At 44.0% G+C, this 18,841-nt stretch overlaps 1 protein-coding gene across 5 annotated transcripts in view; it reads left to right on the top strand.

Annotated features, from left to right (window-relative positions):
* The window catches only part of TMEM181 (transmembrane protein 181), a 150,142-nt gene that overhangs the window by 68,432 nt on the left and 62,869 nt on the right, over positions 1 to 18,841 (top strand). For all 5 annotated transcript variants that reach the window (XM_029596646.1, XM_029596645.1, XM_029596647.1 and 2 more), the window contains exons 3-7: positions 546 to 589; positions 9,758 to 9,848; positions 15,594 to 15,715; positions 17,781 to 17,900; positions 18,563 to 18,643. In XM_029596646.1, the coding sequence (XP_029452506.1) occupies positions 546 to 589; positions 9,758 to 9,848; positions 15,594 to 15,715; positions 17,781 to 17,900; positions 18,563 to 18,643 (458 nt within the window). The remainder of the gene's footprint in view (positions 1 to 545; positions 590 to 9,757; positions 9,849 to 15,593; positions 15,716 to 17,780; positions 17,901 to 18,562; positions 18,644 to 18,841) is intronic.

The raw sequence follows: 18,841 nt of genomic DNA, 5'->3' as shown, positions 1-18,841 counted from the left end.
ACCTGAAGCACACAGCCAAAGCTCCACTGGAGTGGCTAAGGAACAAAAAGGTAAATGTCCTGGAGGGGCCCAGTCAGAGCCCTGACCTCAGTCCAATCAGAAATCTGGGGCATGACTTGAAGACTGCTGTCAGTCATCGCTCCCCAAGGATCCTGACAGAGCTTGAACAGTTTTGTAAAGAAGAATGGTCCAATATTGATAAATCTAGGTGTGCAAAGTTGGTGGAGACCTGGCTTAACATACTCCCAGCTGTAATTACTGCCAAAACTGCTTCCACCAAATATGGACTTTGGGGTAGAGATGTCCAACTGTTGGATTGCAGTTTTGTTTATACTTATATGCTTTGTGCCCCAATAAAATATTTTTGGCCTTAAAAGGTGTGGCATACTCTGTGTTGAGTGGGAAAATAATCCTTCTTTAAATGAATGCAAGCTAGATGGACTGATGTAACCAAATGTGAAAAATGTTCTGTAATCACTTTAAATATTTGAGAGATTTAGACTAAAAGTGTGTTTTCCTTTTTTATTCCACCTGTTGTCTTACAGGTCCAGAAGTAATTCAGAAGGTAAAAGTGAATAGCACAGCGCAGGTAAGAACTAGTTTTGGTCCAGGTCATTAAGCTTCCTGTGAATGGTGGTGATATCCAGATGCATCATTACTCAGATCTGAGCCACAATTTTGTGGGGGAGGGAGAAGGGGATGGGATAAGAGAGCCTAGAAAAAATAATTTAACAAGAATGACAACAAAAGAATTTTTTGTCCCAAACATCTGCACCAGTCCTTGTTCCCAGTGGTGGTATGTTTGAAGCGGCTGAAAGGCTGGTGAGAAAGGCAGTCTAATAGGAATTGTGATAGAATCATTTCCTGCACCCTGGGTCATCTGGTCCTGTGCACACGCTTTTGAAATATTGTATTTTTTAAATTGCCCATTGAGGAGATTTGCTCACTTTTGCCTTTCCTATCAAGGGCAGCATGGGATAGGGGGAAACCTATAGTAGAGAAGGGAGAATTTAAGCACTAGCAGGCTACTATCCATTCATCCTGTTCATTCTTATGTGCTGTACCTGAAAAGATTAATTGGAACCAAAGGTGGGCTTAAAATGTCAGTGCACTCACCGGTGAGGATCGTCAGGAAATCTTGCATGAAGGCTGCTGATCCGTGCTCCTTTCCCCTTCCCCTCCACACTTTCATCTGCTTTATTCTTAGCAGGTCCTGCCTCGCTTAACAGCTTTCTTTCCTGCTCTTCACATTCCTGCACCATTGAAGTTTTCAGCTTGATCTTTGCTTCTCCTGGTGATCCCCCCTACCTACTTCTGTCTTCCTTAACTATCTCTTTGTGCTTACTGTAAATGTGTTCTTTCTGTGCTTAACACATTCCTCTCCTCAGGATCCTTTCCTTCATCATTCAGATTGGCTATCGTTTGCTATCTGTAGACCTGCACTTTCTCTTTAACTACAATTCCGTTTCTCTGCTTCTGTATCTCTCCAAAGTCCTGGAGCAAGCTGTTCACTGCCAACCTTTGAACTTTGTCATCCTCCTCTAAAGTGATTCCTTTCAGACTGCCTTTTGTACATTATTTGCGGTGGAGTCTGTTTTGCTGCATTTGCTGAGCCAACCACTTCCTAACCTCTCAACTTGCTAGTTTCTTCGCTATTCTTGTTTCTGAAGACTTGTCTTGCTGCTTTTGATAAATGGATCAGGATGTTCTTCTTGGCAGACTTTCATTCCTGAGTGTTTGTGTCTTGGCTTTGGTTTTCCTCTCTCATCTTGCATCTTTATGGTCTTGATCAGCTATTCTTGCTGTGATTCCTTGCCACCAATTGTTAATGTCCCCAAAATTCAAGTAGTCCTCTTCTTTTTTTGATCTGTCTTCACGGTCTTGGCTCTTTCCTTTCCATGGATGCTCGTGCCAATGCTTTGCAGATGACTTACTATCTCACCTTCACTACTTCTCTGTATTACATTTTTTTTATTGTTCTTCTGTTGCATATTGGGTGCATTCACATTTTTTTCCTAACACATTTCAGGGGCTCCTTCAGAGTTTCCTTTAACTTTACATCTCTACCTTTTTTTTTAGTCTTGATCCATAACTTGAGTGGCATCTTTGATTCCACCTTTTCCTGCCATATTTCCAGTCTCTCCTCTTGTATCAGTCTTCAGCTTTTCCTTTCTGTGCCCGTTGCATGCTCCTTCATGCTTTTCAGTTTGTGCTTAGACTGCTTTTTCTTGCCAATTTCCACGACTTATTTCACCCCTCATGGTTTTTCTCTTTCATTTTTTCCATTTTGTCTGTACCCCAGCTTTTGATTACCTGCTGTTTTATTGTAAGGAGCCCTGGGTAAAGGTCCAAATGGATGCCAAATTTTAAAAAATAAAATAAAATTAGACTTCCATGCTAGCTCTTCTACTAGGCCCCTCATTCGCAATGAGTAGCAACACATGGTACATGGGTTGATAATTCTCTAGTTGTTGGGACACATTATTACACATTACCAAGTGTCTTGCGTATTGTGGGGAATAGGAATGCTTCCACTAATGTAGTGAACACTGCTAAAGTATATGTGAGCTATAATGGTGCCTAATTTGCTTCATGACAAACAAAAATTTGCCGATGAACCCAATATGATGCATTGTGGTTTTGTTTGTTCATGTATGAATGCATGGGGGAAAGACGTCAAATCTGTCACAACAGATCAAGGGTCAGATATGTGTAAACAAGTGGCCAAGTACTCCTTGTGCTTCCATTCAAGGGGCCATTGAGATTATATCCAGAGCAGCTGAAAAGCATAGTTTCTTCTTCTTTGGGTCTTTGCTGGAGAAACTGTCAGAAGGAATGATCAGTGCTGCTCATCTGACAGCCTTTGTATTTTCATTAACGGAGGAAAAGTAATTTATCTGGAATTTTTTATTTTTTTTTTGTCAATGTTTACAGCCCAATGGTTGTGCAGCAGTGCAGTGCACTGGCATGTAAATAATCTGGGTTTAATTCCCAAGTCTGGTTCCTGCTTATTGGACCAGTTGTGGTTAGCTTTACAGTGGATACCACACTTGTGGTCACTAGGGGACAAGAGTCCCAGCCATCATGCAACAGTGATACTTGCTGGTAGACTAAGGACACACTTATGCCAGGCTCGGGGGGGGGGGAGCTGCAGTCCATGCCTCTCTACCAGAGGACTGTCGCTGGCTAGATGGAGAGGGATAACATCCAAAGGAGCTGCAAAGAGAGGCTCTTTGCATGGAAGCCCCAGAAGTTGCCAGTTCAAAAAGATTTCCCTTCAAAATGTTTATTTAAGCGGGAAACATGAAGAATCTCTTGTCTTGCTGTAGTGTGTGCCTGCTTGGCACCTCCCCCTCTCCTGTGAAGAGCCTCCTCAGTCCGTCTTTTTTCTGCGAGCCTAACAGCCGTGGAGCTCTCGGTCTCCTCAAGTGATTTCCTCACAGGAATATTATTTTGACAAAAAAGTATTAAAAACAGCCTGGTAAGGTAGTTAGGACTAACTGCCTGAAGAATATTCATCAATTCTTATCACTATGCCTTGTCCAGGGTTTAAATTCTGCGACTGCGGAAAGATCATGTCTGTCACAGACAGACATGTTTCTTGTTACTTTTGTTTGGGGCCCCAGCACAACCAATCAACCTGTGCTGCCTGCGGACGGATGTCCCCCAGGGCACAGCGTCAGAGAGCTGCAAAAATCGAAAGTTTAAGAAGGGTTGTGTTGGGGTCTTATGCCCCTTCAGATGAGTCCACAAGGTCCTGTCCCGCGCTCCCTCATGCGTCGAGGGACTTGATCAGACCGCGAGCAGCTTTGGAAGGTGCTTCGGCATCGAAAGCGTCGACAAATTAAAAATCATCGGCGCACAGAGCGGGTGACGCACCATCAGCCCTGAAGAAATCCGCTGAGTGGACCTGCAGCGGTGCGTCGACCGGCACAGACGCACCCATGCAATCTGTGCACCCGACGCACTTGAACCATCCGGTGCGGCCAACGCAGCTGGCACATCTGGTGCTAGGAAGAAGGTCCCTACTTCAGGAGTGAAGTATTCACATTTCAAGCATCGATGCACTTCTGATTCTTCTCATCAGTCATCAACTCAGAAGCACAGACATCCAAAGAAGCACATATCTGGACATAAAAACTGCAGGGAACCTTCCCCACTCATCATTGTGGATGAGGATCCATATTCTTCCCCTTCTGCAGCATCCTCTGTATCGGAACTGGAAGAGCCCTTGTCTTAAAAACCCACGCAGATCCTATACCAAGAGAAAAATCTGCCACACATCGACATCCTCCACCTTTAATAGTTCCGCCCTCTGCACCATCCCAAGGGGCTTTAGCCTCACAGGCGAAGTCCCAGATATCACTAATTCTGGCAAAATTCTTGTCCACAATTGTTGATCAAGATCCACCAGCATCAGAACCTATCCCTCAGGTACCACTGTCCTCTGCTTGAAGTTCCATGCATGCTCCTGCTCCAACATCACTGGCGGGGTCTTCACAGGTCGGCTGTCCAATCTCTTCATCGCCTGGGTCTTCCACCTGTTATCCGTCCGACCCTCCTGAGGACCAGCCGGAACCAGTATCACCGCTTGAGGACTTGACCCTAGAGTGGACATTCTAGGCTTGCTGAAGGTCTTTGACACTCCGGCGGAACCGGTGGCTCTTCTATCGCACGACTTCCTTGACACCTTGATGAAAAGGGCATGGGAGACTCCACTGGCTGGTCCTTCGACGTCCAGGAAGTCAGAACTTAAATACCGGATGAGACAATCACCATTTTATTCGCACGTTCAACTACCTCACGCATCTGTCATGGTAGAATCTGCTATGCACACAAGTCCAGGCTACATGCCAACACCCCGCCTGGGTGTGACTCCAAATACCTCAATGACTTTGCGAAACGGGCATATCAATCGGGCATGAAACAGTGGGAAAACTGTTTTCAAGAAATTAATGACCTCCTATCCAGTTTAAACCTAATTCTAAACCAATCAAAAGTGAATTCCTGCTAATCTCACCAGATAACTGCAAAATCACTACGAACCCGCCAGCCAACTTACAAATCTCAAAAGTAAGAGATCTAGGAGTTTCTGTAGACAATCGACTAAACCTAAAAGCATTTATTAATCAAACAACTAGACTGCTTCCACAAACTACACACATTAAAAAGAATAAAACCCCTATTTCATTTCCATGATTATAGAACAGTGCTCCAAGCAATAATCTTTGCGAAAATAGATTACTGCAACGCTATACTACTAGGCCTCCCATACTAAACCTCTCCAAATGATTCAGAACGCGGCAGCAAGAATCCTAACGAACAAGAGGAGAAGAGATCACATTACGCCAGTCCTTAAAGACCTTCACTGGCTGCCAATCCACTACAGAATAATCCATAAATCCCTCACCGCAATCTTCAAAAATGTTCATGGACTAGCTCCACTCCATCTACAAATAGCACTCAAAAAACACTCCTCCAACAGACCCATTAGAGAAGCGTACAGAGAATATCTACAGGTACCACACACCAATACCACCCAACATATAACACTGAGAGACTGGGCCTTCTCTACAGCAGGCCCCCCACTATGGAACTCAATCCCCTTAGAATTACGACAGGAACCATGTCTTCCAACCTTCAGAAAGAGACTTAAGACATGGCTGTTCAAGAAAGCCTTTCCGGACCCTGACTGATGCTCTTCCACCAAATACAGCAAGACGGACTATCACCCATTAAACTGATACAGACATACCAACCACTGCACGTTCTACTTCTTGTTAAACTTCTATCATCCTCTTCTTCTACTCCCAGTTAGAACCATCCTTGTTTTATTGTAACTGCTTTTTCTGCGCACTTGTTATAATTTGTTATAATTTGTAAATGTATACTCGCATGTTATAGTTATGTACGTTTATAATGTATTGATCACCCCTTGTTTTAATGTAAACCGACATGATACGAATTTCCGTGAATGCCGGTATAGAAAAACTTAAATAAATAAATAAATAAATATAAATGATGAACTCAAAGATTCAGCAGCAACAGTTTGCGATAACGTAATATTTGTTTCAATGTCTGCAGGACTTAAAACCCAAAATCCAGGAAATTTCACCGAAACAACCCCTCCCTATGGAATTTCATTACATAGAAGAAGGTCTTCGCCATTTAATACGTACAATCTACGAAGGGTTCGAAACCTCAGCAAAATCAACAGCAAATGCCATTGCAGCCAGACGAATGGTGTGGCTCAGGGCGAGCACAATGAGAGAGGATGTGCATGAAAAATTGGCTAATCTTCCTTGCCATTCTGACAACTTGTTTGGTGACCATTTCAAGGACACTGTGGATCAGCTAAAGAGCAAAAACTGGCAGTTCAATCTCTCACAACCCCACCATCTTTTGCCTATGGAAGAGGATACTATTCTGGTTACAGAAAACCTCAATTTCAATGCCGACCCTTCTAGACCGGCATATTACTCCTCATCTCGCCTAAAGCCTAAAGCTCCGCAGGAGCAGAATCCTCCTAAACCTGCACAAGGTTTTTAGGACTTCATCCACCACCGCTACCCACAACAGTCGGGGGCAGGCTCCTACATTTCTTGCCTGCATGGGAAAACATCACACCATGCCCAACAAATGCTCCTGAAAATCAACAACCTCCTAAAACAGTGCATTGTCGAACTACCAATGTCTCACCACCACACCGGTGGTTATTCCCCATACTTCTTCAATCCAAAGAAATCAGGAGGATTCTATCCTATCTTAGATCTCCAGGAACTCAACAAACACCTTATGACAGAGAAATTCAAGATGACATCTCTCAAAACCATACTACCCTTCATTCAACCCAGAGATTGGATGTGCTGCATAGATCTCAAGGATGCCTATTCACACATACCAATGCTCCGGCTTGCCAGGTGTTAACTTCTTGGACACATAGCTGCAACAATCTATGTGGTTCCCCACACACGTCTACACATGAGGCGCCTTCAGTGGGGACTGAAAGCTCAATGGAAACAGTTATCCGACCGTCTCTCTGCCCCTGTTTCCATTATGTACAGCATGAAACGAGATATAGACTGGTGGCTATCGGAAACCCACCTTACCATAGGGGCTCCCCTGCGTCCCCTACTGCATCAAATCACACTCACCACGGATGCCTCCACAAAGGGATGGGGATCCTACTTGTCCCACCTTCAGACTCAAGATCTCTGATCTACCTGGGAAAGTATGCAACAGATAAACCTCTTGGAACTCAGAGCAATTCGGAACGCTCTCTGAGCTTTTCATCTCCATCTCAGAAGAAAGATAGTTATGATCCACACAGACAACCAAGTAGCAATGTTCTATATAAACAAGGAAGGAGGGTCCGGTTCTCAGATTCTATGCAAAGAAGCAGTATCCATCCTAGAATGGGCAACCAGCAATTCCATTACACTTCAAGCCACTTACCTCCCAGGCATAGAGGACAACAGGGCAGACAAACTAAGCAGAATTTTTCATCCCCACGAATGGGAACTACAACAATCTGTAGCCCTACAGCTCTTCCGAACTTGGGGGTGGCCTCGTATCGATCTTTTCGCCATGGAGCAGAACCGCAAAATCCAGACATTCTGCTCTCTGTACCCATCTCCTCATTGAGTGATACAAGACTCATTTCTCATCAGCTGGTCGGAGGGCCTGCTATATACGCCTTTTCACCAATACTTCTAATCTCACGCACAGTGCAAAAATGCATAAGAGATTCCGCAGATCTCATCTTCATAGCTCCAGCGTGGCCAAGACAACCGTGGTACGCATACCTCCACCTCTCACTGGAAGCTCCAATTCCACTAGGAAACAACACTTGCCTTCTAACTCAGGACAAGGGCACTCTTCTGCACCCACTCCACTCCTCTCTAAACCTCACAGCGTGGAGATTGAAAGGACACTATTTCAAAATCTGAACATCTCTTCTCATCTGGAAGACATCCTGATTTCATCTAGAAAGCCTTCCACCAGGTTGAACTACAAAAGAAAGTGGTGCTCAGCCATTAGCATAGATCCATTCATATGCCCAGCAACTAACTTGCTCACATATCTCCACAGCCTTTACCAAAGAGGGCTGGTGACAGAGTTCACCTCAGTGCTATCTCAGCTAATCATTCTTTACACAACGATGCACCAATCTCTGCTCATCCGCTTATCTCCAAATTTATGAAAGGTGTATTGCCACTACGTCCGCCAGAACAAAAACCACATATACCGTGGGATTTGAACCTAGTTCTTGAACTCATGCTACCACCTTTTGAACCACTTGACACCTGTCACCCCAGATACCTGGCGTGGAAGGTGCTTTTTCTGGTAGCGCTCACCTCGGCTAGAAGGATCAGCGACCTACAAGCTCTAGTCCACTACTTCCCCTACCTAGTTTTCTATCACGGTGAAGTAGTTCAACGACAACATCCTACTTTCCTACCAAAAGTGGTTTCGGCTTTCCACCTCAATCAATGTATAACTCTTCCAACCTTTCATCCTCGTCCTCACATTGATGAGGCCCAACGCAGACTACATACATTAGACTGCAAGTGAGCACTGGCATACTATAAACAACGTACTGCCTCTGATTCCAGACATTCTCAACTCTTCTTCTCCTTCAATCCGAACGCACCAGGCTTACCGGTATCAAAAAGAACTTTGTTCTCTTGGATCACAAATTGCATCCAATTCTGCTACCAGTGGCGCTCAGAACAGCTTACAACTTCGCCAAAAGCTCACCATTGAGAGCGGTAGCGGCCTAGACAAACTCGCTGCAACAGATGCATCCATGGGCAAACAAATTCTAACAGCGAGCACCTCCTGAATATATTTCCTGTCAACAAGGACTGGAAGCAATATACCTTGGCAACTTGAGCAGTCAAAGCATACAACACTTAACAAACAGTAAAGCTCAAGTTGCTAGCTGGGGACTCCCAGACAACATGGCTAATTCATCCTGCTTATCTACCTGAAAAGAGCAAGTTCGCTTACCATAAACAGTGTTTTCTGTAGATAGAAGATGAATTAGCCATGCTGACCCTCCCACCTCCCCAGACAGTCTTGCACTATCTCCTTGCTTTATCACGGACTGAGGAGACTCTTCCCAGGGGAGGGGGAGGTGCCAAGCAGGCGCACACTACAGCAAGACTTAAGACTTTACTTTGAGAGCTCTGCCACCTACGGGATGGGAGGGACGTCCCAGACACATACGGTAAGCAAACTTGCTCTTTCCCTCTCTGAAATTGTTACCCTCTCCCTTCTCATTGTAACGCTCTGCACAGGAAGCTGTTTTGGTGTGGGAACAGCACACTGAGGATTGAAGCTCATGCTGTCTAGCACCAGCAAATGTCACTCCTAACACAATTGGTTAATTTTTCTTAAATTATTTATATTTTGTCAATAAAAAGAAACGAAAACTCCAGATGTGGTCTTGACAGCAAATACAGAGAAATAGGTCTTCCAAACTAGTGGGGCCAGGGAACACTGATTGAAAGTGAAGTGAGCAAGTGAAGATTGCATTTGATTTGAATTGAAACTTTTTATTAACACATAAATAATGCAGTATAAGTGCAAATGCATGCACCAAAGAGTCTAGCTTCATCATTAAGATCATTCATATGTTACCAGACAAGCAAGTATAACATTGTTCCAGCTCTGACAGACAAGTCAAAAACTCATACATGTGCTTGATTCTTTATTTCAAAGACTGCCTTGTTGACGTTTGCTTACGTTTCAGATTAGGCCGTTTATGTTGCAGTCCCCGCCTGTGACAGGCTACAATCAGCAGCTATGGCTGACCTGTGTCGTCCTGCTGGACCAGTCCGATGGTAAGAGTCTCCACGGTCTTGTTTTGCACTTAGCAGAAGGCCTGGAGTTGTAGAATTGCTGACGGGAGCATATGTGATGATAGCCCTACTAGACCGAGGCATGGGAGGGGTCACAATAAGTTGTTTGTGTTGAATCTAGGATCTAGATATGGAGCCCCTCCTCCTCCAACAACCTTTTGGAGCTTCTGCCCCTGACACATCTGCACGTTCAGGCCGATGTAATATGATTGAGTGCCCGCTCTCCTTCAGCACGCCGATCAACCTCTCCAGGGCACCCAGTGCAATAAGCAAATGGGCTGCCACGGTAAAAAGGAGGTGGCACTGGGGGAAATTGTGCGCCGATAGTGCACCCAGGAGAGGTGGCTGTCAGTGGGTTAGGAAAATGGATGCTCGTTAATTGAGCCTCTCTTTTCATAACCTGACCACAGACACGCTTTTTTTTTTGTTAAAGTTTTTTTTCTTTTTTTGGACAGTTCTACTTTTTCTCTTCTTCTGACTTAATATAGCCACAATATTAAGTTGGAGGAAGTACGGAAAGTATTTTCTGCTTTTCTGTACACTGCTCCAGGGCAGGCATTAATTTTGGAGAGTAAAAATGTGCGTGTCGGGGTCACTTTATTTATTTTTTCTTCATTGAGGGGAAGTAGCTAATGGCCTCATCAGCATGAATTTACACGTGATGAGCGCTATTAGCGACGCGCAACCCCCATTTTGCATCGGGGATTCTGGGCACGCGTCCAGGCGCAGGTTGAGCTGTGTGCTATGGCCAGCGCCCAGTATTGCATTGTCCTGATTAAATTTTTTTTTTTTTAAATTTTTTATTTATATCATTTTGCAAAATATACAAATAAACATTTGTATAGGAAATACAGAGATGTTTTAAACAAATAATCAAGGCTAAAAGCCTGCAATTAAACACCAAATATCATTATCTCAATCTCTTATTACATAGGAAATCAGGAAGAGAGCAGAAACTAAGTTCACAAGGAGTATATAACATAAGCATTTTCAAATTGGTACTTTAACCACAGATATATTATCTATACCCGTTATCCTTCTTCAGGAAGTCTCCTCCCAGAAATAAAGACCCTCAACTGTTCCGGTAAAAAAAAACCATAAGTATTCCTGACTAGTTGGATTATGCATTTACAAGGTTAGCGCAACTTAAAACTACCCCCAAGTGCTATAGTTTCGGCTTTCAAAGATAAGAATTCTTTTCTACGCTGCTGCGTAGATTTTGCTAGGTCTGGGTATACTCGGCCCAGACCCCCTTGATAGGAAACATTTATATTCTTAAAGTAACTCTTCATTATCAGTGATACCGCCATTTCATCAAAAAATGTAACAAAAAGAACCGCACGGTCCATTATTTCAACATTAGAGTTTTCCAGATAATCTGTCCGATTCTGAAAATCTGACTGTAAAGGGAGCGTTAACGGTGTACTGGTTCTCTTAGGTAAAAAGAAAAGTTTTTTTATAGGGGGTATCCTTTCACTTGAAATTTTTAATACCTCAGTTGCATATTTCTTAAATGACAATAGGGGTATTTCCCCAGCTATAACGGGAAAATTTAACAGTCTTAGATTTAGGTGCCTCATATAATTTTCAATAGACTCAAGCCTTCTCAAAATGATATTTTATCTAAGACTATTGCGGCATTCGCACTCTGTAGGCTTTCTATATCCTCAAGTATTTTCTTTATAGAGTTATCTTGCTCAATAAATTTAGTTTTTGTGTCCGTCTCAAGTGTCCCGACCTTAACTACAATCTCGTCCAGTTTTTGAGTCTGAATATCTAATTTGAGGGACATTCCTGCTACAAGTTCCCAGATATTCTCTAGGGTTATCACCGCCGGTTTATTCAATTGCCGGGGAGGGTTCCTTACCCCAAGTCCGATGTTTCCATCAGCTTCACCCGATGTTCTGGGGGTTACTACTCTCGTTCTTACTCCTTCTCCCGATGTTTCAACCTCCTGGGGATCTGGAATAACTCCCTCCCCTCTACTCATACGGCCGACGTCTGGGCCACCCAGCGAGCTGCATCTGATGACATTATCAGGTTGTACCTCGTCTCCTCGGTCGGCTGTTAGAGGCAAAGTTCTCGGTGGTGTTCTATACTCGGGGGGGCTCAGTGAAAGTTCCCCAGGTGAGTAAGGCTCTCCTTTCGCCTGCTCACCAGCGGGGACTGATGCCCCTAATTGCTGTGGTTGGAGGGCGAAATCGGAAATCAGTCGTTGTCCGGCAGCAGGGTTCGGATCTGGTGGATAGACCCGGACTTTGCCTTTCCTTTTATGAGGCATCGTGAAAAGAAACTCCAAAAACAAACAGACTATAAGAAACTGGAACGGAGCAAACGACGATTCACCCTCTCAAGGCACCGTCATGGATCTCTCTCTCCCTCTATGGCGAACTGATATGATTCGTGAGGAGAGCCCCGTCCTTCTCCGGACTAAGCCGGACCAAGCCGGCACGCCCCTTAGGGCGCATGGCTTGGCGGTGCGCCGCTCCTGCGCCGGTTTTATGGGCGCATGGGTTCCTTCCGCTGACGTCAGGAGCATCGGGGGGCGGGGTTCTGATCCCTTCTCTGGTCACGGGTAAGGGCTCCCAGAATCAAGCGCAGCTGTACCGATTCTGCAGCAGATAGTTTCTCCGGTTTCCAGGCAAGTCCTTGCCTCTCTCTCAGCCGCCGTCCTGATTAAATTTAAACTCCAAAGGTGGCTGGTTCAGCCTGTGTTGGGGTGCATGTAATTGTCATCCACTAACCACTCTGACAGGGGCTGGACTGAAACATTAAAAAAAAAAAACCCCCCACAAGATCCTGTGCTCTGTGACACAAGACACCGAGGTCTATGTCCCAGAATCAGTGACTTAGTTCAGCTGCTGTCACGGTGGTCAACACTAAGGGTACCTGACAGTTACCTTCACACTCACACTTCACCTTGAGATTGCGACCGTCCATCTTTTCCAGTCTTAGATTCAGAAATAGACTATTGACTAATCAATGCTTTTATTGAACTTTAGATATCTGCTAGCGCCTGCTGATATCCCTTTGCTTTCAGCCTCTGCATTCTCAAGCTGCTCGTTCTTTTTTTTTTTTCTTTTAATTCAGCATTTTAAATTTACACAAGAATTCTTGCTACACAAGTTATTTCTTTAAAAAAAAAATTGAATGCACAGAAAACAAAAACAAACTGTAAAGCAAAACCTCAAGAAAACATCTAAAGTACATGACATACAGAGGGGGGATTCCGTCTGAAGGTATTCAGTGTCGTATGGTGAAAGGAAAAGTATTTGAAAAATATCTTTCTCTTCCTCCAAGACAAATGCTAGCAGGAGAGGTCATTGCTCTTCTGCAGACTTGGTTCCAAACTGTCACTGGATCTTTTTACCCCTCTTTACCCAATGCTGGCAGAAAGTAAACCTTACCCGAGAGGGGCATGGCATCCTCCGAACGTTTGTGGGCTTTCAAAAACAAATCTCCCTTGAGAGTAGTATGTGGAGGTGCTCACTCTTCTAACATTTTATAACCCAAAACTTATGCTGGTCTTCTAAAGACAAGTAGCCTGGGAGTTAGTTGCTGAGTCTTTGCTTAGAATATCGGTTTATTTCTTTTCTTGGGTTGTGTTCTCAGGTTCCACCTGATAACTGGTGGACTTGATTGTTAAATCTTTCCATATTGTATGGCATTCTTTGTATTATTTTACTATTTCTTATATCAGCCTGAAATTTTTCTTCTCACGTTTATCTTGATGACTCTATTTGAAAATTCATGTAACCAGTTTTAAAAGAAATTAATAGTTTTGTTTAGTAGCTGCCAGCAGTTGTCAGGATTCTGCCCGCCCACTTAAAATTCTTAGCCTTTGTCTCCTCCTTGCACTACCCACCTGAAAAATCATATATTTTTTTAATTTATAAAAGATATGAGTTCTGCCTGGACTTGGATTTAATTAAATGCCTTTCCAAATCTGTGCTCAAGGCGAGTTGTTATTCAGGTGTGTTGGAGGTCTTACGAAGTCTAAGTTTAATACCTGAGACAATGGAGGCTTCAATGGGATTTGAATTGTAACTTTCCAGGTTCTCAGACCATTGCTCTAACCACTAGCATAACTTCACCTTAGTTACTAGGAAAGAGAATTGAGCTGTATAAACTCAACTAATCCGGCTGTAGGTGGAATGTAATCTCATTGCCCCACTGTATGCCACAACCCCATTCGCCTGCATGGATCTGAAAGACACCGAGCCAAAACCAGCATGTAGACAATTACTCTGCAGTAAACACGGTTTCCTACAATCCTGAAACTGGAATCTGTTACCTGCATGGTTCTGTTTCTGTGTTTAATTTTTCATCGAATGAGAATGAATTGGCCATAAAGTGTGGGTGGTAGCATCTGACAGCACTGACACAGATCCAGCTCTCAGAGCATGTGCAGAAATTTCCGTGCACACCTGCTGCCGTGTCTTACTTTATCTGAGCTACTGCACAGATGTGTTCCCAGTCTCTATTCATGTTTGTATATTTATTAAATTTATATACCGCATAACTGGTACAGACTAAAAAAGCAGTTTATTATAAAACATACATAAAAATTTCAGCTTTCTAGTTGGCCTAATCTGCCTTGTTGCAGCTTTCTACTTTTTGGTGTTGCCTCAGTAGTCCCTCATCCAAACTTTGTAGTACTTTAAAAGAAATAAAATAAAAAAAGAATAATGAAAATGCCCAAGACAGCAATCAGTGCTTTTAAGGCCTGCATTTCTGGGTGTCATATGTACATTACAGATAGGCATTTCTGTCTGCTTTTGCTGCCTGGGCCCAGATCATGACGACTCAGAGTGATACAGCTGTGGTCAGATGTCCGTGAGGGCCCAGCAGTAATGCTTCTGGAAGATAAAAGCTGGTAGAGGCACAGAGAAGAGTAACTAAACGATGCAAGGGATCCCTTGCGAGTCTGTCTCCCATGGCGCTAAAGAAAAGATCAGCGCTACTGGAGCAGGGCATCGCCAGAGCAAGCCTGACTTCAATGCCGAGGCAGGAGATAGCTTCGTCAATGTAGGTTCTTTTGGCGCAGAAGATCCCCCATGGCGCCGAGCCATCTATTTTATCTGGATCACTGGCGCAGAACACACATTCCAGGGCACAGTCAGCATGGCATGCTAAGGCTCCTTTGGATTCCTAAGAGCAGACCACATCGATGCATAAGTTTGAGTGGCAGGGCTACGGTGCAGAAGGTGTTACCGGTGTTAGCCATCAAACCCAGCACCAGTCAGAGTGCCCTTGGTGCTGGCCGCTTCTACAGTTAGAGCCACTATGATGCCGAGCTCCTCAGCACCTATCAGTGTAAGCAGCCCTTAGTGCGGGTGAACTGATCTGGTTTTTTGCAGAGTATGTTTTTCCAACCCCAGCGCAGAGGGTCCTTCAGTCAGTGGGAGGCTAGTTGTCAAAACTGGTGAAGAATTTCTTTGCCTCCTTAAGCTCTGAAGTCTGAAGATGTAGGTTGGGACCTTTCCTGTCCAGAATGGAGGAACATTTTCCATATAGTGGGTCTGCTGAGAGTATGACACTTACTGAGCTTTGAGTGCAGGGTCCATGTTGGTGCTGTCAGATGTCATCAACACATTATGGTTGATTCATCCTGCTCTCTATGGTGAATCCTGTTTACAGGTAAGCAAACTTGCTTTCCTCTCCTTGTATGCGTTATTCTGATTGTGTGCATTATTAGCAAGCTCCTTCTTTCCTCTCCTGTGCCAGATTCCAACATCCAAAAGAACTTTACCTTGGTGGTTAAAATCCATGGCGTAACAAATGATGCTACCGTTTCCTTCATCAAAAACCAGGAGCACAATCGGACAAGGATACTGAACTGCCAGCGAGTAAGCTCTTCCCTGTTTAATACTGTATTTAGTACAAGTTGCTGCAGATGTTTGCATGGCTTGAATGTAAGGAATGGGCCTGCCTTGGTCGTTGTAAATAGTTGACACTTCGCTGTAAAACTGACCCAAAGTCTTATAGGGAAATATCTGGAAAGTGAGTACTTGAATAAGCAAACGAATCCTGTGGCAAACCATTCCAGTATATTGGTGAGGAGACCAAGGGATGCCAACTTGGATGAGGAATTCTGTTTGTCAAATGTTTGCTGGTCTTGCTGTTCATCCTCATGTTGAGGGCCCAGTGTCTGCTCCTGTTGATCTCCTTAGTATAGAAAATAAAAGGTTTTATTAGAAAACTTCAAGCTGAATGTGATTTCCCCCCCCCCCCCCCCCTCATTTCTGTCTTTCTTTCCTGATGGAAGGGATCCTCTCAGGAACAAGCAGCTCCAGTTGTTCCTTGGTAGGGTAGGAAGAGGGGCAGCCAAAACCTTCCTCCCTGATCGCAACATTTTCCTTCACCCAAAGACCAATTTAGTAACATCAGAAGATCCTTTGGGTCACTGCCAGTCCTCTATCCCCCTTGAGGAAGCAGAAGGGCAGATCTTCCCTAACCTGGGGCTCCCTCCAAGCAGTACCCAGGGGTCTCACCAGGCTTCTTACAAATAAAAATCTCTGAAAAATCCCAAAACTCAATCCAGGATACTGTCCTTATCCAGCAGGGAGTGGATAGGCAGGGCAGATTTTTTTTGCCTGAGACTAAAAAGGAAGGCCTCAAAAATTCAACTCTGGAAAAAAACTCCTCACACCTCCTATAACTCCAAAATGAACTACATGTCCCCAAAGCTCTCAGTAGAGCGCTTCTTATAAATCCTTACCACGGGGGGAGGGACGGCCGTTCCAGCACCCGCAAAGGGAGTGGCACTCCCTCCACTCACCGACCTACACTGTTCCTAGTTAAAAGAAGTTCACCCAGAGCTTAGTGGTAATGAGTCTGGAGGTCCATTACAATGATGTCTCAGAGACCTAAGTATGTATACTCGACAGGAGGGACATGGTAGACATCTGTCTATCTGGACATTTTATATACCTTGGTTCCATGTATAGATCACAACGGTTTATAGAATGACGGTCATAATTATAACTCAACAAACAAACAAAGATTGGTTACAGGCATTGATATCTCTCAGGTGAAATTGTCTAGTACCTATTAAAATTGATCTAGTACATAAGGCAAAGAATACGGCTAATTAAAACATCATGTTAGCTTTCACGTCTTTAGTCAGTGAGTTGTTCTGAGAATCTTACGTTTAGTAACTCAGGTGTAAATTGTGCACAGGAAGCAAATCTTTTTCAGAGGAAAGGAAATTCTAGAACAATTCTAGGAAATATTTCTTCCCAGAAAGGGTGGTGGAATCAGGGAACGACTTTCAGGTGAAGGTGGTAAAGGCAAAAATCAGTAACAATTGTAGAAAACCCAGGAATAGAAGAAGTACAGGGAAAGCCTGAGATCAGCCGGAGTCTGTGGCACCGCTCCAGGAAGGAAGCAGCAAACTGGATGACCCTTATAGACCTCATCTGCTGTCATATTCTGTGTTTTATTCCAACCTGTCTGAAGAAGTCAGGCATCACTAGTGTGGTCTTATCTGTCCACTTTAACACTACTCATCCCCAACCATGGCATCATTTGAATTGTATTGCGATGAAGGTCTTAAGGGCGGGGAGAATGGGCTGTTTGGACTCGACACGGCCTCACCCAACACTTGCATCGGATCTTACTGCAGTGTCAGTCACAGGCGGGGTCATAAATGGACGTTCGGCCTCCATGGTTCTAGTCCTCTCCCTGTCCCTCCAGGGCAGGATCTTCATACAGTGCCTCCTCTCTATATCACAACCATGCTGTTGGTCCTCGGAGTCATTCCTGCACAACATTTCTTGTAACTGTTACAATTACAAATAAACTGGGTGTTTGATTGTGTACTGTCTCCCTACATTTCCACCCTGTTTTGTTTCTGATTGTGGTATTTGGGGGGGCTGTGACTACTGACTTTCATGGTGTGTGTTTCTACAGAAATGTGCAGAAATTATTGTGGCCCATCTTGGCTACCTCAATTACACACAGTACCAGGTCATGGTCGGCTTTGAGGATTTAAAAAGTCTGAGTTACCCCATCAAAGAGCTAAACTTCGCAGTAAGTTCATCATTTGATAAAAATAACTCCATACCTCCCATGGATATGTTTTGGGGTTTTTTTTATACATTAATAATTTGTGTGACATTAGTATTTTGATTACTAGGATTAAAAACACCATCCCATGCATGAACAGCAAAGGCCATAAAACACGAAGAATGCAAAATTAAAAAAAAACACAAAACTGATGCTGAAACCTGCTTTGTGCTTTCTTCCACCAAGGTGGCGGATTTTTGCCGCTTTCTGGCCAGTAAGGTCTGCTGCTGGACGCTCAGCTGAAGATGGTCATATGTCATGGGCATTGGCTTTCTTTGAAGCTTAACTTCTGTGACCCTGTTATTTTTGACGTTCTCCCTGCTTCCTCGCTCCTTCCTCCCAGGCTGACATTTGCTAGCGGGAGAGGAGTATTGGGGGAAGGTTGCTAATACATTGAGGAAATAATACCGGATTTCCCAGCATGCTCTGCCTGAACTGCCCTGGGGCAAGGAAGGGGAGGAGAGGCTGCTAGGTGCAGAGGTTTCATGGCTGGTTAAGTTTTTAAAAAATAAAAAATTTCAGAATGGTGTGTGTGACTAGGAGGTGGGGGAAAACAAATCTGAAGAGCAGTCTATGACTTACATTGAGAAAAGAGTGTAAAACTCTGCCCTTCCTGTGTGTTGCAGTGGAAAACCTACAACCCATCGTTCTCACAAATGGAGATTTGGTTCCGCTTTGTATTTGTGGTTCTCACTTTCATGGTCACGGTGAGTGTGATTGGTGGTGCTGCTTTTTTTTCCCCCACTGGTAGTTCAGTTGATTGATGTAAAAGAGCAAACTCTTTGTAATATGTTGTTGCAGAACAGCAGAGCCTATACTGCCTGATGTTCACCAGCAAGCCTGTATCTCAAGCCCCAGAATCTCTAGTTTTTTTCGTTAATTCAGGAAGATACCAACAGTTTTAA

This window comes from Rhinatrema bivittatum, chromosome 3, assembly GCF_901001135.1.
Source record: "Rhinatrema bivittatum chromosome 3, aRhiBiv1.1, whole genome shotgun sequence".
NCBI lineage: Eukaryota > Metazoa > Chordata > Amphibia > Gymnophiona > Rhinatrematidae > Rhinatrema > Rhinatrema bivittatum.
This window is presented reverse-complemented; position numbering and strand designations above follow the sequence as displayed.